This window comes from Aquarana catesbeiana, linkage group LG04 (assembly GCF_042186555.1).
Source record: "Aquarana catesbeiana isolate 2022-GZ linkage group LG04, ASM4218655v1, whole genome shotgun sequence".
NCBI classification, from domain to species: domain Eukaryota; kingdom Metazoa; phylum Chordata; class Amphibia; order Anura; family Ranidae; genus Aquarana; species Aquarana catesbeiana.
In genome coordinates, this window is record NC_133327.1 from 16,426,694 (window position 1) to 16,449,109 (window position 22,416).

General features: G+C 44.8%; 1 protein-coding gene across 3 annotated transcripts in view; it reads left to right on the plus strand.

Moving 5' to 3' along the window:
- Positions 1-22,416, plus strand: part of EFR3B (EFR3 homolog B) — a 361,102-nt gene that overhangs the window by 129,335 nt on the left and 209,351 nt on the right. The window contains exon 2 of one of the 3 annotated variants that reach the window (XM_073624870.1): positions 6,109-6,251. The exons of the other annotated variants lie outside the window; for them this stretch is intronic. Coding sequence (XP_073480971.1) covers positions 6,109-6,251 — 143 coding nt within the window. The remainder of the gene's footprint in view (positions 1-6,108; positions 6,252-22,416) is intronic. 3 annotated transcript variants of the gene reach the window in all.

The window sequence follows — 22,416 nt, forward strand, 5'->3', positions numbered from 1 at the left end:
TGGCGGATAGCTAACACTGCACATCACCCTGAACACACCATCCCCACCGTGAAACATGGTGGTGGCAGCATCATGTTGTGGGGATGCTTTTCTTCAGCAGGGACAGGGAAGCTGGTCAGAGTTGATGGGAAGATGGATGGAGCCAAATACAGGGCAATCTTAGAAGAAAACCTGTTAGAGTCAGCAAAAGACTTGAGACTGGGGCAGAGGTTCACCTTCCAGCAGGACAACGACTCTAAACATACAGCCAGATATACAATGGAATGCTTTAGATCAAAGCATATTCATGTGTTAGAATGGCCCAGTCAAAGTCCAGACCTAAATCCAATTCAGAATTTGTGGCAAGACTTGAAAATTGCTGTTCACAGATGTTCTCCATCCAATCTGACAGAGCTTGAGATATTTTGCAAAGAAGAATGAGCAAAAATGTCCCTCTCTAGATGTGCAAAGCTGGTAGAGACATCCCCAAAAAGACTTCAGCTGTAATTGCAGTGAAAGGTGATTCTACAAAGTATTGACTCCGGGGGGCTGAATACAAATGTACACCACACTTTTCACGTATTTATTTGTAAAAAACGTTGAAAACCATTTATCATTTTCCTTCCTTCCTTCATTTTCCTTACTTCACAATTATGTGTCACTTTGTGTTGGTCTATTACATGAAATCCCAATAAAATTTCAAATGGGTATGAATACTTTTTCAAGGCATGGTATATCTTTTCCAAAAGCCCAACTCCAGCTTACCGAACCCCTTCAACCCTCCCCCCCAGAGAACCCTGGTACTATTTCTGGTTGTAGTAAATGTCCAGACATACCTTCTTTCCATGGATAAATTGTCCCTTTATGGGATGTCATGGGTCCTCTTCCTCTGTCCTCAGCAATTGGTGGGTTCCCAATTCTGTAGCTCTCTACAGCTGGATGACATACCCCTCAGGGTTGGGTCCTCTCCTACTCTGTCCTCGGCAATGGGTGGGTCCTGAATTCCACAGTGCTCCACAGCAGGATGACATATACCAAAGGGGCAGGTCCTCTCCTCCTTTTTTGTCAGCAGTGGGTAGTTCCTAAATTCTGTTGCTCTTTGCAGCTGGATGACATACCCCTCAAGGGCGGGTCCTCTTCTCCTCTGACCTCAGCAGTGGTTGAGTCCTGAATTCTGTTGCTCTCTGCAGCTGAATGACATACCCCCAGAGGGCGGGTCCTCTCCTCCTCTGTCCTCTGCAATGGTTGAGTCCTGAGTTCTGTTGCTCTCTGCAGCTGGATGACATACCCTCAGTGGGGTGGGTCCTCTCCTCCTCTGTCCTCTGCAATGGTTGAGTCCTGAGTTCTGTTGCTCTCTGCAGCTGGATGACATACCCTCAGTGGGGTGGGTCCTCTCCTCCTCTGTCCTCTGCAATGGTTGAGTCCTGAGTTCTGTGGCTCTCTATAGCTGGATGACATACCCCGAGGAAGTGGGTCCTCGTCTGACAAAATATGGAAAATTTCAAGGGGTATGAAAACTTTTTCAAGGCACTGTAAATGGCTACAGAGATTTTCTTTTTGAAACTGCTGAGCGCACTTAGAAGCAGGAAGACAGTTTTTAATGTCAACCAGTTGACATGACAGCAACAGCTAGATTTCAATCCCCTTATTCTCGAGCAGAAAAGCAAGATTTCCCCATTAGGAAAGCTAAATAAAAGGGGTAAACCTAAAGGGGTGTATTTATCAAAACCGCATCACTCAGAATCTGGTGCAGCTCTGAATGGTAGGCAATCTGCTGCTAACTTCCGTTTGTTCAGTTAAGCTTTGACAATAAAATCTGCTAGCTGATTGGTTTCTATGCAGAACTGCACCAGATTTTGCATGCTCCAGTTTTAGTAAATCTCCCCCATAGTCTGTACTATTCCAAAACTGATCAGTGAGCCATACCCCACCCCCGTTTTGCCAGGTTCTCTAATGTGTCCTTAACTGAAGTAGAACACTCAGCCCCAGGGGGGGCCCATGGTTCCGCATTATGGTAAATACCTGCAGGATAGACTTACACGGCTCTAGCTCTGGTAGATTTGTTAGTATTATTATGGAATGTTGCCAGGTGAATTAAGGTTAATTCATTGTTACGGTTTGTTTTACTGCGCTTACAAGCTCGTGATACGCGTGTGATTGTCGCTCGAGGCAACGTGCAGAAAACAAGAGGTTTTCTTTCTGCAGGAGAATATTGGCTCTCAGGAAGCCGGGAGCTGCAGTCTCAGGGTAATGGAGTTATAGATCGGAGTTTATCTCTGCGCTGGAATGAAAAACGCGTTGACGAGCTGCATGATAAAATGATAAAGGGTTAACTTGCTGCTGTTGATCCTCAAGCTAAGGCTGGGCAGTAAGGGGAGTATCGTGCTGTGTCTGGTGTGCCACTATTCAAAGGCCCCGCATCTTCGTATGTCTGCAATCACCTGACAACATATTCGTATCGCCCAACAACTAGTGAGTTCCTTTTTGTAATAACTACCCCCCGTAGGCTCCTAGTGCCTGAAAACATGTAAAGCAGGAATACAGATAAATGAACTGCTTACATATATATAGTTACATAGTAGGTGAGGTCGAAAAAAGACACAAGTCCATCATGTCCAACATATAATATATAGGCACTAGATATATGCGCATCTGGGCAGTGAAGGAGCAGCAGCTGACAGATGATGTCCTCTCTCTGCATGCTCCTCCTATAAACATGTTCCTTTTCAGCACATGTGAATACAAGGCACCTAACTGGTCCCAAGTGCTGCCATTCTATCTTCTTGTCTGAGCTCTGCTCTACAGTGATATACTGTATATGCACCCATGTGTTTGGGAAATGAAGAAGCAGCAATTGACTGATGAAATCATCTCTCTGCATACTCCTCCTGACAGCGTATTCCTTTTCAGCACATGTGCATTTAGGACATCTAACTGATCCCCCAGTGATGGCCTTCCATCTTCTAGTCTGAGCTCTGCTGTACAGGGATTTATGTACTATATCAGTGGTCTCCAAACTGTGGCCAGGGGGCCAGATGCAGCCCTTTGCTTGCTTTTGTCAGGCAATTGAGACACTATTCCTCCCACTGACACTAATTATGAGGAACTATTTCTCCACTGACACCAACGATGGGGCACTATTCCTCCCACTGATACCAATGATGGACACTATTCCTCCCACTGATACCAATGATGGGCACTATTCCTCCTACTGATACCAATGATGGGGCACTATTCCTCCCACTGATACCAATGATGGGACACTATTCCTCCTACTGATACCAATGATGGGCACTATTCCTCCTACTGATACCAATGATGGACACTATTCATCCCACTGATACCAATGATGGGGCACTATTCCTCCCACTGATACCAATGATGGGGCACTATTCCTCCCACTGATACCAATGATGGGACACTATTCCTCCTACTGATACCAATGATGGGCACTATTCCTCCTACTGATACCAATGATGGACACTATTCCTCCTACTGATACCAATGATGGACACTATTCATCCCACTGATACCAATGATGGGGCACTATTCCTCCCACTGATACCAATGATGGGCACTATTCCTCCCACTGATACCAATGATGGGGCACTATTCCTCCCACTGATACCAATGATGGACACTATTCCCCCCCACTGATACCAATGATGGGGCACCATTCCTCCCACTGATTCCAATGATGGGGCACTATTCCTCCCAACTGATAGCAATGATGGGGCACTATTCCTCCCAACTGATAGCAATGATGGGGCACTATTCCCCCCCACTGATACCAATGATGGGGCACCATTCCTCCCACTGATACCAATGATGGGCACTATTCCTCCCACTGATACCAATGATGGGCACTATTCCTCCCACTGATACCAATGATGGGGCACTATTCCTCCCACTGATACCAATGATGGGCACTATTCCTCCCACTGATACCAATGATGGGGCACTATTCCTCCCACTGATACCAATGATGGACACTATTCCCCCCCACTGATACCAATGATGGGGCACCATTCCTCCCACTGATTCCAATGATGGGGCACTATTCCTCCCACTGATACCAGTGATGGGGCACTATTCCTCCCACTAAAACCAATGATGAGGAACTACAGTGCCTTGCAAAAGTATTCACCCCCCTTGGCATTTTTTGTGTTTTGTTGCCTTACAACCTGGAATTAACATGGATTGTTCAAGGATTTGCATCATTTAATTTACAGAACATGTCCACAACTTTGAAGATTTTTTTTTTATTTTTTATTGTGAAGCAAACAACACATAGGACAAAATAACAGAAAACGTCAATGTGCATAACTATTCACCCCCCTAAAGTCAATACTTTGTAGAGCCATCTTTTGCGGCTATCACAGCTCCAAGTCTCTTTGGATAAGTCTCTATGAGCTTGCCACATATTACCCCTGGGATTTTTACCCATTTCTCCTTGAAAAACTGCTCCAGCTCCTTCAAGTTGGATGGTTTGCGCTTGTGAACAGCAATCTGCAATCACGAATGGTGAATGAGGGCTTATTGTTAGTGTTTTTTATGTGTGGCCCAAGACAATTTCTCTTCTTCCAATGTGGCCCAGAAGATTCAAAACGTTAAACACTTCTTGCTTAGATCATCATTCATTTTCCTGGAGTTCTTCTTTCTTGGCTCTGGATCCGGTAGTAAGAGATTAACTGAATTCATGTCCACAGTTGTTACCATTCACAACTCTCAACAAAAAATAATGTGTGATGTGTACTGAGCTACTAATATCTACACCAGTTCTACCGATCGGCATGGAGCTTGCATTGCACTTGTGGCCAGTGACCTATAACCAAACTTCTTTTTTTTTTTATAATACATTTTTATTTATTTTATCCAAACATATATCCCCCCCTTCTCTCTTCCCTTCCTCTCTCTTTCCCCTTGCTCTCCTTCCCATCCCGTTTACAATGAAAATAGAACGTATAAGCTTTCTTGGCGAGATCCCAGGCCGCCAAACCTGGAGCACTCTAGCATACGAACTTCATTTTGGAAGCCACCATTTGGCCATTGCTTCCCTCTCCTCCTTATTGGCCTCTAAGTATGATGGACAGCCCCACATGGCCAACAATAAATCTGACCATGCGCTAATAGAATTTCATTTCAAAACTCTGTTTCGATTTTCCAAACTTTTGTGGGGTCAAATTAACCTCCTTTTTTTTTTTTTTTTTTTTTTTTTATAATGCAGACAAGAAAATTTGACAGAGCGGGATGACATTTTTTTTCTTAAACAAACAAATTTTTAAAGACTTATTTGGTTTTTGTTCGGTAAAGTCCGTTCACTCCAAAATCGGATGTTAAAACCAAGAGAATTTTTAGATAACATTCTAATGACATTTCGTCAAGTTGTACTGAAAATTTGTGTATGGATGTTCATTCAAAAATGTACCAGTGTATGGCCAATGTTAGGCCTCGTTTCCAAAACGCATAACGGGAACTTGAATTGGCGCTTTTGATTCTCATGCGGATACGTGTGTCACACATAGGGCAGCCTATTCACTTGACTTCACTTTCTCTCCAAAGAAGCTCAGGGACCGAATTTTGTCCCTGAGCCAGGAGAGATTTCCTACTTGCGGTTTGATCGTTTTGTCTGCTTGACATTCGCAGCAAATTTTGCCCCGCATTTGGTGTGATATTTAAGATGAATGGCATCCAAACATGTGTCACCCTTAGGGCCTAAGGTACAGGAGGGGGGCGGGATCAAGCGTTGACTTCCTAGATGGAGTCGGCATTTGCATTTTAGAGCACCCTGGGTTTTGGAGCTCCTGAGCTACTCTAGGTACTTGTTAAAAATAAAAAAGTTCACAGGTTTATATAAATGATGGCAGGTGAGATCAGACTATCAGTCCAATCCAAGAACAGCTAGAGCGACTGTCAGTTCTGGTCTGTGGGCGCCTAAATCTTCGGTCAGGCTATTCTGCTTAAAGCTAAACTCCGGAATAAGCAAATATAGCCTAAATACAAGGGTCATATGTATTCTTCCTTGAATCTTGGTGTGCTTTGTGTATTTCTTCCGGATCTGTGCAATTATGAAGTGTGAAACTTTCCTGTAATAAGGACCACTTACTTTTGCTCTCTCCCCTTATGCAGGGCGACTGGTCTCGTCTCCACCCCCTCCAGTAGTTTTCTGCTGGCAGCCTGTGGTGGGTGGGGCCTGCTGGTCCCTCCCACAGCTCTCCTCTCTGCACAGCCTATGTACAGCACAGTGATGACACCACTGCTACTTTTACAAGGTAACAAATGCATTTGCCAAGACATTTGGTACACCAAAAGGGGACTTATATCCTGCATGGCAATTAAAGTGATTGTAAAGCTTCCATTTTTTTAAATGAAAATAATAAGCATTTTATACTTGCCAGCTTTGTGCACTGATTTTGCACAAAGCAGCCCTGATCTTCCTCTTCTGAGGTCCTCTTGCCCCCCCCCCCCCCCCACCGGCTGAGTGCCCCCACAGAAAGCCGCTATCTTTGGGGGCATTTGCGCAAGCTTGCGCTTGAGCCACCCTGTCTGTATCTATTGACACAGACAGCAGAGCTCGACCTCTCCCCTCACTCCTTTGTCATAGGATTTGATTGACAGTAGCAGGAGCCAACGGCTCCCTCTGCTATCAATCTGCCCAGTGAGATGGGACTTAGCCAGGAGAGCCGCTGCTCTTGTGCACAGCGCTGGATTGAGCTCAGGTAAGTATAAGAAAGGGCTGAGGGGGGGTTGGGGATCCTCTGCAACTGAAGGTTCTTTGCCTTAAAAAGGGATGTAAACCCAGTTCATGAAATTTGACCTGGACACATATATCTGTAGTGTTTTCTTATCTCTGTTCAAAGCCCTGAGTCCCGTGTGTTTCTACTGTTTCTTTGATCTATTATCAGCATGATAACTTTTGACAAGTTCTCCATCAACCGAGATAAAACCAGCCTGAAATTTGTGTGGGGGAGGTTGCTAAAAATAGATTAGCAGAGAGCTTGTCTTGTCCCAGCACAGCTCTGCACAATCCTTCCTTCCTCAGACTGTGGGGGGGGGGGGGTGTGCCTTTCCTCCAATCATCTGTCTTGGTTGTATGCCAAGAATCCACTCCCAGTGCTGAACAGGAAGAGAAAATGTCTAACACAATGTGCACATTCTAAAAAATATATAAAGCTGAAGACAGCAGATATACATGTAAAACTTATATAGAGAGATTTGTTTCATCCCTGTGCATCATCTGAGGCTGTTCACTTCACTGGGTATATGTGAGGGTTTACATCCACTTTAAAGTGGTTGTACCTACAGGTAAGCCTATAAAAAAGCTTACCTGTAGGCGCTGTGAATATCTCCTAAACGTGCATTTTTTTAAGAGATATTGAGAGTGCATGCAGCCAATAACATCATCGGCGCATGCGCTCTGAAGGTCCGGCTTACAGTGCCTGGATTTCAGCTTTAATAAAGGCATTGTGCTTGGTTTTATCAGCAGATAACTGTGGGGAACTGAGCTAAATTTTTCAAGCTGACTTTGCAGAGCTTAGAGAGGATAATTTTCCCCACACATAATTCCTATTCTGCAACTGACATGATATTAGGATCCTTCAAGCTGGTTGTGCTGAGCAGTCAGGGAACAAGTTAATACCCCCCTCCTCTGCTGAGTGTTTAATGTTTCAGTCAAAGCGGAGTCTGGCGTTGGTTTTAATGACTGCAGTCGTGATAGAGCAGCGGTGGCGCACTCTCTGCCTCTGCGCCATGACTCAGCGTGGTGTGCGAACTGCAGATAACAGCTGTACAGAGGTTTCCTCTGCATTAGGTCCATAGTATACAGTGCAAGCTCAGATGATTTTCTTTTCCAGAATGTTTGGTCATTTGGTATACCAGCACCAAAAAAAATAAAAGTTGTGCTTGCAGCATGATAGTACAGTTTACATTGTCCTAATAGTTAGCTTCTGGTTGAGACTTAGGGTACTTTTCACACTGCTGTGTAGCAAAACCGCGGTAAAAACGCATTAAAAAAAACACACAAAAAAATGCCATCTTCGGTGAGGGACCCGGACTGTTAGAGAGGGGGTAAGTTTAGTGCCTTTAGTTCTGCTTTAAAGTGGTTGTAAACTCTTATGCCCTGTACAGACGGTTGGATTTTCCGATGGAAAATGTGTGATAGGACCTTGGTGTCAGAAATTCCGACCGTGTGTAGGCTCCATCACACATTTTCAATCAGAATTTCTGACACACAAAGTTTGAGAGCAGGCTATAAAATTTTCCGACAACAAAATCCGTTGTCGGAAATTCTGATTGTGTGTACACAAATCCGACGCACAAAGTGCCACGCATGCTCAGAATAAATTAAGAGACGAAAGCTATTGGCTACTGCCCCGTTTATAGTCCCGACGTACGTGTTTTACGTCACCGCGTTTAGAACGATCGGATTTTCCGACAACTTTGTGTGCCCGTGTGTATGCAAGACAAGTTTGAGCCAACATCCATCGGAAAAAATCCATGGACTTTGTTGTTCGAATGTCCGATCAATGTCCAACCGTGTGTGCGGGGCATTACTATACCCAGTAAACCAGGGGTGTCCAAACTTTTTTCAAAGAGGGACAGATTTGATGAAGTGAACATGCGTGAGGGCCGACCATTTTGCCTGACAGCCTTTGAACCATTAAAATTCAGTCTAAGTGTGTTCATTCAAGCACTAATACACTGCCCAACAAGAATTCTCTTGCCTTTGTGGCTGTGTGGTGAAGAGATGAGCTCAGGCTTGTTATTTGGATATACCGTATTTATTGGCGTATAATACGCACCTTCGCTTTAAGAGGGAAGTTTCAGGAAAAAAAACTTAAATTTTAAATAAAGAACTGTGAAGTTAAATAAGGGTCAGTGCCCATCTGCAGCCTCACAAGTGCCATGAATGCAGCACCCCCATTGCCATGAATGCAGCCCCACCATTGCCATGAATGCAGCCCCACCATTGCCATGAATGCAGCCCCACCATTGCCATGAATGCAGCCCCACCATTGCCATGAATGCAGCCCCACCATTGCCATGAATGCAGCCCCCCCCATTGCCATGAATGCAGCACCCCCTTTGCCTTCAGTACAGCACCCCCATTGTCATGAATGCAGCAGCCCCATTACCTTCAGTGCAGCCCCACCATTGCCATGAATGCAGCACCCCCATTGCCTTCAGTGCAGCCCCACCATTGCCATGAATGCAGCACCCCTATTGCCATCAGTACAGCACCCCCATTGTCATGAATGCAGCACCCCCATTGCCTTCAGTGCAGCCCCACCATTACCATGAATGCAGCACCCCTATTGCCATCTGTACAGCACCCCTATTGCCATCTGTACAGCACCCCCATTGCCATGAATGCAGCACCCCCATTGCCATCAGTGCAGCACCCCCATTGCCACAAATGCAGCCCCACCATTGCCACGAATGCAGCCCCACCATTGCCAGGAATGCAGCCCCACCATTGCCAGGAATGCAGCACCCCCATTGCCAGGAATGCAGCACCCCCATTGCCAGGAATGCAGCACCCCCATTGCCAGGAATGCAGCACCCCCATTGCCATCAGTGCAGCACCCCCATTGCCATGAATGCGGCACCCCCATTGCCGGGAATGCGGCACCCACCATTGCCATGAATGCGGCATCCACCATTGCCAGGAGTGCAGCACCCCCATTGCCATGAATGCAGACTCACCATTGCCATCAGTGCCGCCTGATTGATGCCCATGCACCTGCAGACTTGGATGGGGAAAGGGAGGGGGGGCGGGACGAGCGCCAAAAAATTACATACAGGAAAAACTCCTGTTTTCTTGACGGCCTCTTTAATAGAAAGTCCCGCCTCTTATGATGGACAGAACAGTCCTCCAATGGCAGTGCAGTAGAGGGGACTTCCTATTACAGAGGCTGCCGTGTAAACAGGAAATTCTCCTGTGTGTGTACGGCTCTCGTCCCGCCTCCTCCCTGTCCCCTCCAAGGCAGCCGGCATATATATTTTTTGTGACCCCGGCACTTGGGAGATCGTTGTCCAAAAGATATATATCTCCAAATAACCAGGGGGGCCGTTCAAAACCAGAACGCAGGCCGCGATTGGCCCGGGGGCCTGACTTTGGACATGCCCGCAGTAAAGGGACTATCCTCAGGTGATACACAGAGATAAAACAAATCTTCTACGTAAGTTGTACCTGTTTATTTGCAGTCTTCTTTTCTCTACATCTGTTAAAAGTGCTGATTTTATAAAGCTTGTCTGAGCTGAGAAAAAAAAAAAGAGCTAAAGAACAGAATGCATGAAGGTAAAAAACCTTGTGTCTTTACAACCACTTGAAAGAAGCAGATTCCAGCTGGACTGACAGCGTCTGTTGAGAGGGAACGGAATGCAGCCTGGCCGTCAAGTGCCTAATTGTGAAGGTGTCCAGAGTGGATGCGACCCTATGCTTTCCCTCCTCATCAGGAACCTTTCCCTAACGCTTGTACTGTCCCTAACAGACGGGTACCTTTCCCTACACTCGCAAAATGCGTGCCAAACCTGGTAGCCAGGGCCTTAAATAGGCTCTGCCTGACCCAAGATGCCTGCCGGAGTCACATGGGGCAGCAGCATCCAATTGGGTGCTTCCCCAGTGACCCAGGAAACCATAGAGGAACACCCAGCCTAAAGAATGCCACTCATTACACAACAAAACTAGAACAATTAAAAACAAAAAGAAAAAAACCTTTTCTATTAAATAAATGGACCTTTAACTAAAAGTTCCACTATTTGTTATCCCCACCATCCCTCCTGTTTGCCTAGGCACCGATGACATCATATGTCCTTCTACAGGCTCCTGGGAAACCTGAGGATTCCCAATTCTGCACAAGAGAATCCAGTTCCTGGGCAAACAGGATGAAAGACGGACAACTACCATCATGTTTACTATTTATTGCTGATGATTTTCTTTTGGTTCCCATGCAATCAGTGTTCGCTCCATAAAAACCTGGCAGAGTTTGTAACTTTTTCCTACTAAACTAAAATAAACCAGTTTTGTCTTTAATGTAAATGATCAATATGGAATGAAACTTTCACTCTCATTGCTAACGTGGAAAAACCTGACCTGCTGATGTGGAAAAGCTCTGCATTGCCGCTGAGGATCCAGAGTACATTTTCACATGCTGCAATCCGGATCGGTGACCTGCATCCTTCACTTGACAATTCTATGCTTTATGGTTTACTAATGGACATATTTCTACATGTGCTGACAGTCCCAAGTGTTGTATATACTGTATATGATGTCTTTGTATGTGTGTACTCTACATGGGCAGCTTTATTTGTACTTTACTTCTGATTTCTACTTAGACCTTGAGTGCTTTTCCACCACTTATGGTTTAACCACTTGAGCTCCAGAAGGTTTCACCCCCTTTCAGGGCATTTTTGCTATTCAGCGCTGCGCTATTTTTTTTTTTTCCCCCATAATTTTGATTGTTTTCTGGATAATTTGTACAAACGAGAGGTTATCACACCGCATGTGTCAGCTAACGCTTATATTGGAAGAATGGTAATTACAGTATTATGGTAATATAATGGTAATTACTGCGCTACTGAACTGGTAAGTGCACGGTCATGCAACGCTGTACCCAAATTATATTTATGTAATTTCTTTCACGCAAATAGAGCTTCCTTTTTTTCTGTGGCATTTGATCACCACTGTTTTTTTTTTTGGCTGTTTTTTTATTATTGTATAAATTAAAAAAGACTGAAATTTTAAAATAAAGGATATTTTCTGCTTTCTGTTATAAAACATTTAAAATTAAAACATCTAATTTATATATTGGGATTTTTTTTACCAAAAATATGTAGCAGAATACATATTGACCTAAATTGATGAAGAAATTAGATTCTTTACATATTTGTATTGGATATGTTTTATAGCAACATTGTATTTTTATTTTTTTTAATTGCCGGTCTTTTTTTGTTTCTAGCGCAAACAATAAAAACCACAGAGGTGATCAAATACCACCAAAAGAAAGCTCTATTTGTGGTAAAAAAAAAAAAGGACATCAATTTTATTTGGGTACAGCTTCACACGACCGCGCAATTGTCAGTTAAAGCGAAGCAGTGCCGTTACACAAAAAGTGGCCTGGTCAGGAAGGGGGGTAAACGTTTCAGAGCTAAAGTGGTTATTGTGTGCTGCTTTTCCTTTCTGTTCTGGCTGTTTTTTCTCCCTGCTTTTCAGTGAGAAGAAACAGCCAGATCGTTGTTCCTATGTACACAGAGTTCTGTGCCTTTGTAAACTCGGAACCTTGTGTGTGATCAGCGGGTTTCAGCCGAAATCATTGACCGAAATCTGCTGCCAAATCTCGTGCTGTGCCCAATAGCACGGGTCGGCAAGGGGTGTGCACCTGAAACCCGAAAGAAGGATGGTCACGTACATGTAGGTGACTGTGCCTGTACTTGCCGCCTGCTTGCAGTATATTTACTGTGAGCAGTCAGCGGGTGGTTAACCACTTGTGGACCTGCCCATTGTAGCTTCACTGCTACAGAGCGGCCTCTCTGCACAGAATCAGGTAAATATACGTGATCCTGGTCTTCCAGCTAGGGGGCTCGCTGCTTCTGCTGTGATTAGTCACAGTAGAAGCTGCTCAATGGTTTCCGGCCAAAGGATGTCTGCTGGCACTCGCTGATCGGCTAGGAGACAGACAAGACGGAGCTCTGCAGACCTCCATCCTGTCAGCGGGGATGGGCTGGACATCCCTTAGTAAACACAGCACATACGGTAGTACAACAAAAACACTGGTTAGGCACACATTTAACCCTTCGATCGCCCTAGATGTTTAACCCCTTCCCAGACAGTGTCATTAGTACAGTGACAGTGCATAGTATTATCACTGTATTAGTGTCACTGGTTCCCACAAAGTGTCTGATTGTCCACCACAGTCCCGCTATAAGTCGCTGATCGCCCCTATTACTAGTATAAAAAAAATTTAAATAAATAAAAATTTCAGTATATATCCCACAGTTTGTAGACGCTATAAATTATGCGCAAACCAATCAATATATGCTTTTTGGGATTTTTTTTTCACCAAAAATATGTAGCAGAATACATATTGGCCTATATTTATGAAGACATTTGATTTTTTTTTTTTTTTTTTTTTTATTGGATATGTTTTATAGCAAAAAGAAAAAAATATATTTTTTTTTTTTCACAATTTTGATAACTTATAACTTTGAAACATTCTGATAATTTAATAATGTGATACAATATGATAACTCCAGGAGCCTCAACGTGGGGACATGCATGAGTTTTGAATATCAGAACATCTGTAAGTGCATTGGAATGCTTCTGTGTTGGGTGAACTAAGGGGTTCAGCACATATACTGTAGTTAAAGGTATCATATGCCCCAGCTCCTGAGAATGAACGCTAGTTTAAAATATTTAAAGGACAATTTTACTTTTTGTAAAGTTATCCTCTCAACCTGCCCCGTTCCCCTTCAGTGGAAGCCACATGCCGTTCCCCTTTTTCACTGTGTGGCCCTGCCTGGCCAGTTGGTCCCAGCTGCATCTAACTTCTATTCTTGCTCTATTTATTCCTGTGGCTGAGCCCATACTCAAGGTGGCCCCAAGCCATAATGAGGAGTAGGGAACCCCAGCCAAAGGAATTAATCAAGCAGTGTTGCATGTGCAGTTAAAGGACATATTCACTGATAGTCAACACCAATTTACTGGCCTGTATGAATGGCTGCATACCTAGTAAAGGGAAGTGAAGCTCTCATAGAGTGCACTCAAGCATCATAACTGACCTATATCTATAATGGGCTACCTCACTAGCCTTAGTGAGGAATGCCAAGGGACGGTTCCAGTCACTCTGCAACAGGCAATGCATCTGTCTTATGGGGACTCCCAGAATGTGCTACAAGGTATATGCCCATCCATGCTTGCCTGTACTTGTGTGGTGATGCAAGCACAGGCTACATATCTAGAAGAGGGACCTGAAGCTCTCATAGGGTGCCTTTGTTCAGACACTATGATTGAGAGTTTGGACTTGCCTCTCAAACCCCACTACTGGTCCATTAGTCAGTTGTTTGATGTGCCGGCTCACTGGCCTATAGTTGGCCAGTGAGACTCCCAGGATACTCTACAGCAGCCTTTCTCCACCTATTTACCCCTGATGAACCCTTAAAATATTTATTTTGTTTTGGGGAACCTCTGCTAAAACAAATTCCTTATGAGTGGAAAAAAAGCCACTTACATAAGTGATCAGTAGGATGAATGCCCTCTAACCATTGATGGTCAGTTGGAACAATGCTTCTTACATTGGTTGTCAGCAGAAAGAATGCTCCTTACATTGGTGGCCGGTGGGAAAAAATGTTCCCATAAGTTGGTGGTCAGTGGGAAGAATGCTCCTTACATTGGTGGTCAGTGGTAAGAATGTTCCTTACATTGGTGATCAGTGGCAAGAATGCTCCTTACATTGGTGATCAGTGGCAAGAATGCTCCTTACATTGGTGATCAGTGGGAAGAATGCTCCTTACATTGGTGATCAGTGGCAAGAATGCATTTTTACATTGGTGGGCATTGGGAAGAATGTTCCTTACATTGGTGGTCAGTGGGAAGAATGTTCCTTACATTGGTGGTCAGTGGGAAGAATGTTCCTTACATTGGTGGTCAGTGGGAAGAATGTTCCTAACATTGGTGATCAGTGAGAAGAATGTTCCTTATGTTTGTGATTAGTGGCGAGAATGCTCCTTACATTGGTGGGCAGTGGTAAGAATGCCCTCTTTACAGTAGTGGTCAGAATTCCACCCTTTCAGACAGCTAAAAGTAATTGGTGTCTTGCCACTGGCTCTACAAGGTAGTGTTAGCCCTGGTATAATGTAGACACCATCAGATGGGAGGTCAACGAGCCACAGCTCAAGGAACCCCCAGCAACTGCTTCCATAGAACCCTGATTGAGAATGATTCCTCTACAGGGTATGTGCTCATTCATGCTGGAATGTTCTTGTATGTTGTGGGGCCCCTGACAAAAGTGCTTGTATGTTGTGGGGCCCCTGCCAAATATGTAACAAGCCTTCATCCTCCATCTGATATATCCAATAGGCATTAGGCACAGAGAAGGTTCTATGGGAAGGGTGCCATTATGATTAAATTGGAAGGTGGGTCCCTGTTGTTTTTAAAGAGGAAGTAAACCCTGATGGGTTTTACTTCCTCTTTTGCTCCCCGCAAGGCCTGCAAATGACATTATATGACACTTACCTGCAAACTAAGCTCGCTCTGTCCCCTGTGCAGGCCGCGTCCATCTTTGCCCCTCTTCCTTCCGGGGCTGCGGACTCTGGTTCTGTGACTGGCCGGAGCCTCGTGACGTCACTCCCGTCAGTCATGGCACACTCTGGGGGAAGAAATGGCACGGTGGTCCGTTTCTTCACAGCACATGCTCTGATGACGACATTGGCGAACTACAAGTGAAATATCTCCTTAACGGTGCACGTTTAGAAGATATTTCCACTACCTATAGGTAAGCCTTATTCTAGGCTTACCTATAGGTAAATGTCACACAAAAGGGTTTACAATCACTTTAAGCATCTGATGTAGAATCTTGATGTGTTCTGTACATTATCAAACGCTATTAAATGAATAACTGGGATATTTAAAGAATGTAGTTGAGCCCAGGGAGTGTTTGTGTGAGTAATGCTAATGGTCTGTCCTTTGATTGTCCATCAGTGATGTATTTATTTGAAGCCCAGAGCAAACCACCGCTCCGCACCGTTCAGGATTACAGCCTCATACCCACTGGCATGAATCATGCTATCTCCATTTATTTTTCTTCTGTCACAAGCTCATTCCTTTTACCAGACTAGCTTCTCCTCCTTTGCTTGTAATTCCAGCCTTCGGAAGAGTTACTGTGTGGGCTCTGACAAATTCTCATTTAATATTTAGTGCTCAGGGTCTATCATTTAGTTTCTGCCTGGTGGCAGGAACAATTTATTCTATAATTTATACCCTGTAAGTGTTTTTTTCCATTGCATCAACACGTTAAGAAAAATATCAGGTGCTTTGCACTAAATGCTCTTTTAAAATTAGGGTTGCTCATTTATTATGGAGCCACGTGTTTGGACAATGTACGTAAAAAGAAAATATGAAAATGTTAATGTAAGTAATGCAAAAGTGGACCTAAACTCAAAAAAGTAAAGATGTGCTGTGTTATAGGGAACTACTATATCTCTAGAAATGTTAATTGTGTCTAAGCTGTATCCTGAATAATCTGCAGTTTGGTTTGAATTCCTCCTGAAATATAGCAGTGCAGCTCCTGTGCTTCAACACACCTGTTTTGTGTTCTCCTGGCTGTATAGCTACAGTGTGAGATCATCTAAGGCAGGGGTAGGCAACTTCAGCCCTCCAGCTGTTTTGAAACTACAAAACCCCATGAGACATTGCAAGACCCTGAAAATCACAGGCATGAATCCTAGAGTCAGAGGCATGATGGGATTTGTAGTTTCACCACAGCTGGAGGGCCGAGGTTGCCTACCCCTGATCTAAGGCATTTCTGCCTCCTAATAGTCTCACCAGATTTGGAGTGAGGCTTGGCTATGAAACTATTGTGCTGATGATCACTGTTCTCCTTGCTGGAAGGGAAGCTGTACCTAAGGACCTGCAGTGCAAGAATCACCCTGCTTCAACTTCATCCATTCTGTGGATCGGTGCTTCCTCCTTCTTGAATATTCCCCAACCAGTCATCATCTCATCAGTCATCAAGAGGGTATCTTTGACATGAAGGAGCAAAGCCCTGCCTCTACCAATATGGCGTCCTCCATGCAGTGACTCAATGCAGAACAAGGCATGGTATGTCGGTATTGGGGAAAAGATCTGCTGAATGGAGACCACTATTAGTTTTTTTTTAGGGCTGCGGAAATTTTTTTGATCGATCAAAAGTCTTTTGATCGGTACTCACTTCTCCGTCGGCTTCCGGGTCTTCAGGGAGTTCCGTCGGAGATCCGGTGACGTCACCGGACTCCTCCCCCCTTCCCCAGTCATTGACGGTGCCCACGCTGGACAATGGTAAAGTAATGGAATACAGCAGGAGCCTGACCGATCCAGTCATGGCCTGAAAGGCTTCGACTGAGTGGGCGTGTCTGCGAATTGCAGAGGTGTGGCTGCGAGCGGGTTTTGTGATTGGTAGGACACGCCCATCGCTGATGATACATGACCCTTGCTGGGAATAAACAAGCATTGGAAGGCATCATGAAGGTGAGTGTGTTGTCTTTACTGGACAGGTCAATTGTGGAGGAGGAATCGTGGTGATTTAAAGTATATATACAGCTTGAATCTGTATTTTAGTTTTAGATTAGGTCATGCAGAGAGAAAACACCTTTCGGTTTAGGCTTTGCCTTGTGCATCCCAGTGTGGAGCTTTCATTTCACTTCCTGTTCCAGAGACACAACGGGAAGTGAAATGGCATTCCCATTTTAGATGGTTGTCAACAGGACTGGTATACCCATTGGAGGCATTACCCAGATAGCAAGCAATTGAGCTGCAAGTTTGAAAATGTCTTGTTAAAGTGGAGGTCCACCCTAAAAACAAATTTAACATTAAAAGACTCCTTAAAAGTTTTTTTAAAAGTGTTAAGTCATGGATTGTGGAAACTAACTAGTATCGGGTGAAAGTATATAGTGTATACCACATTTACCACTGACTAATGAAGAGTTGCAATGCAAGGAGATCAGCTAAAAGTAGTTGGATCTGTATGTGCGTTATAATTAATCGAAATTGGTCGATTTTTTAAAATCGATTAATCGAACACGAAAATTTTAATCAGTAACAGCCCTAGTTTTTTTACATTCTTTTGGGTATATGTATATTATAGTAGAAAGTAAAAAATATTGGGGTTATTTTTCAAAATTTTCGCTCTTCTTTTTTCTTTTTTTTTTTTTGTTTATAGCGCACAAAAAAAAAAAAAAAAAAACCACAGAGGTGATCAAATACTACCAAAAGAAAGCTCTATTTATAGAAAAAAAGGTCATCAATTTTATTTGGGTACAGCGCTGCACAACCGCGCAATTGTCAGTTTGCGCCATATCGCAAAAAAATGGCCTGGGCAGGAAGTGGGTAAATCCTTCTGGGGCTGAAGTGGTTAATGGCTAAAGATTATTTGGAATTCCTTCACTTTCTTTTACTTAACCACTTCCGTACAGGCCTATTTTGGCACTCCTCTCCTACATGTAAAAATCATCATTTTCTTGCTAGAAATTTACTCAGAACCTCCAAACATTATATATGTTTTTTTTTTTAGCAGAGACCCTAGGGAATAAAATGGTGGTCATTGCAACTTTTTCTCCGGCTTGCCGTTTGCACGGGTGTCCCCTCCCGCCGCCTGTAAGAACGATCAAGCGGCTGAACTGCCTCTATGATTTCTCTTATGGTGCACAGAATCGCTGGCTGTAAAAGATGATATCTGAATGATGCCTGCAGCTGCACCCATCATTCAGATATCCCCACGCAAAATCAAAGACGTCATATGACGTCCTTGGGTTGGAAGTGGTTAAAAGTGGTTGTAAATCCGTCCATATACCCAGTGAAGGGACTATCCTCGGGTGATACATAGAGATGAGACAAATCCACCTACATAAGTTGCATCTGTTTATCTGTTGTCTTCTCTTCTCTACATCAGTTCAAAGTGCTGAATTTTTAAGCTTGTCTGGAGAGTTCAGAAGAAAAGGGTGCAGAGAGCTGAAGTTACACTCTGCAGAGCTCAGTGAGAAGAGCTTTGAGATCTGATTGGTGGAAAGGGACACCCCCCCTTCCATAAAGAAACAGAGCTGAAGTTGTCAATCATCTGGAGGTCCCTCCCCTGTCACCTTTTTTCTCTTGGTCTCAGGAAAACCTGTCAGAAGTGATTGATGCTGATAGCAGAGGAATGAGGCAGCAGGCAGATATTGCACTTGGTGTTCTGGGTGGAGACAAGTGCACACTATAGAGGTATATGCTTCCTTCATATTTCTGAGGTTTACAACCACTTTAAGTTATTTCTCTTGTTCTGAATCATAATATGCTGATTACCAAAAAAATTATTCATTCATAAAACAGTTTTTTTTCTGGCCTACGAATATTCGTATAACATATGATGTGGCCTTCGTACTGAAAAGTTGGGGGACTCCTGTTCTAGGGGAGCAGTAAGGTACTTGCGCCTACCCAGTCCTTGTCTCCTGCAGGCTTCCCTGTGTTGCTAGACTGGTCCCCGGCTCCCGCAGCCTCTTCCCCATTACGCTCCAGCAGTGGGATGCCCTTTGATATCATCAAGTAGATTGCAGGGCCCTGCATTTGATGTGAGGACGCCAAAGGGCACAGATGATAGAGGGTTACTCACTTTGCACCTCCTCCATTCAGAAAACACTATGCATTCTTTTCATTGAATGGAAGGTGTTTTGTGAATGAAAGAGGTGGGGATGAACGCCACGATCTCCCCTCCTTCCTGTAACAGAAAGCCTTGTATTTGCAAGGCGTTTCTGAATGAAGGAAGTGCAGAGCTAGCAACCTGCTATAATATGCGTACTACCGCTAGAAGTGTACATTTCATCCTCAATGAAAGTAATGCCGCGTACACACAATCGGAATTTCCGACAACAAATGTTCGATGGGAGCTTGTTGTCAGACATTCCGACCGTGTGTAGGCTCCATTGGACATTTTTTGTCGGAATTTCCGACAACAAAAATTTGAGAGCTGGTTCTAAAAATTTTCCAACAACAAAATCCGTTGTCGGAAATTCCGATCGTGTGCACACAATTCCGACGCACAAAATTCCACGCATGCTTGGAATCAAGCAGAAGAGCGGCACTGGCTATTGAACTTCATTTTTCTCGGCTCGTCGTACGTGTTGTACGTCACCACGTTCTTGACGTTCGGAATTTCCGACAACATTTGTGTGACAAATATGTATGCGAGACAAGTTTGAGCCGACATCCGTCGGAAATAAATCCAGGATTTTGTTGTCGGAATGTCCGATCGTGTGTACGCGGCATAAGAGTTTTCCCAAACGCAGCAGCAGCCACACATGGCACACACTTCATTAGTGATCAGTGGGGGTGCGTCCAATACGGGTGCCGCCCCCTCTCTCCAGCTACCCCCCCCCCCCTCTATGACTAATGGATAGATTCATGCATTGCATGAATCTATCCATGGCCACCGCTGTCACACCCTATTCAGACGTCTGGCCCCTTTTCGGACGCCGGGCGCCTGAATTACAACAACGGGGGGGGGTATTTTTGAAACACCTGATTAGAGCCAAAGGCTCTAATAGGCTTCAAAAAAGGTGAACTTGGAGCGCAAAGCATTATGCTCGCAGTCCACCCAGGTGTGTTAGAAAAGCAAATGAATATTCTCTTTTCTAACACTGAACCACCTCTCAGCCAATCAGGAGGCAAGAAGCAATGCACGGAGGACACAGGAGCTGCCGCCTGACCCGCGCTACCTCTCCCACCGCTCGCCGCCGTCACCCGCTGCCTGACCTGCCACCATGATGGGGTAAGAGCCAGGCAGACAGCGAGTGGAGAGGGGGGGCGGGTGTCACAGTTGGCTGCATATGATGGGCACAGTGGCTGCATATGATGGGCACAGTGGCTGCATATGATGGCCACAGTGGCTGTATATGATGGGGCACAGTTTGCTGAATTTGATGGGGCACAGTTGTCTGCAAATTATTGGCACAGTTGGCTGCGTATGATGGGCACAGTTGGCTGCGTATGATGGGCACAGTTGGCTGCGTATGATGAGCACAGTTGGCTGCATATGATGGGCACACTGGCTGCATATGGTGGGTACAGTTGGCTGCATATGATGGGGCACATTTGGCTGCATATGATGGGATACAGTTGATGCATATGATGGGCACAGTGGCTGCATATGATGGGCACAGTGGCTGCATATGATGGACACAGTTGGCTGCATATGTTGGGGCACACTTGGCTGCATATGATGGGGCACAGTGGCTGCATATGATGGGGCACAGTTGGCTGCATATGGTGGGCACAGTTGGCTGCATATGATGGGGCACAGTGGCTGCATATAATGGGGCACATTTGGCTGCATATGATGGGGCACACTTGGCTGCATATGATGGGGCACAGTGGCTGCATATGATGGGCACAGTGGCTGCATATGATGGGGCACAGTTGGCTGCATGTGATGGGGCACACTTGGCTGCATATGATGGGGCACAGTGGCTGCATATGATGGGCACAGTGGCTGCATGTGATGGGCACAGTTGGCTGAATATGATGGGCACAGTTGGCTGCATATGATGGGCACAGTGGCTGCATATGATGGGCTACAGTTGGCTGCATATGATGGACACAGTTGGCTGCATATGATGGGCACAGTGGCTGCATATGATGGGCTACAGTTGGCTGCATATGATGGACACAGTTGGCTGCATATGGTGGGCACAGTTGGCTGCATTTGCTGGGCACAGTGGCTGCATATGATGGGCACAGTGGCTGCATTTGCTGGGCACAGTGGCTGCATATGATGGGCACCGTGGCTGCATTTGATGGGCACAGTGGCTGCATATGATGGCACAGTGGCTGCATTTGATGGGCACAGTGGCTGCATATGATGGCACAGTGAGGCTGCATTTGATGTTTTTGTTTCGGTATTTTTCCATTTTTTTGTCAGTTTGTTTGTGGCTGGTGCTCGAAAAATTTTGAGCACCAGCCGCCACTGTTAGTGATCATTTATTTTTACAGTTCAAATGTCTAAAAATGTGTTTTTGTCTCGAGTTCTGCCTTAAGCCTCCTAAGAGTGGACCTTCTAGGTTGCAGACTTAATCTTGCTCTTGTGGCGTTGCCAGTCTTCGTCTAAAAATAACACAAGGCAGAGAAGTAAATGTGCGTCTATCGGTGCCCCGTGCTGCGTTTTCAAACATATTCCCAGACCCGCTTTTTTCTGGAGAAAACTTTAATTAACATCTGTCACGAAAAGGGGCAGGTCTGACTTATTTATGAACAGAACAGCTCATGCCCTGATTTAATTTGAAACTTTCAAGCCTCTGTGCAGATCTGAAAGTAATTCAATCTGGAGCATCTGTCTGGTTCCTCGGGACTCGCTCTGCTCTCCAGCGGACAGCTTGTACGGATTAACAGCACGCATATTTAACAAATGTTTTATTTATTATCATTTAGGAATATACTTCAAGCATGTATTTAAAACACCTTGTAGGTCACGTATAGGCTCCTGCTGTAATTACCTGAAATCTGTCAGTATACTGGACTGCTATGGGTTGAAATCAGGCTTGCAGTCAGTGAGCCTGCTCTGTGAGCTAAGGGGAAGGAGAACGCTCAGGAGTTACCTCTGCGATGATGTAGCCCTACTCAAATTTGAGTAGGACTCTGACACTCTGTAGTGCCCAACATAGGTGTGCACAGCCTATGGCATTTGCTGAATGGCTTCCTGTTCATTTACAAGCTGAAGC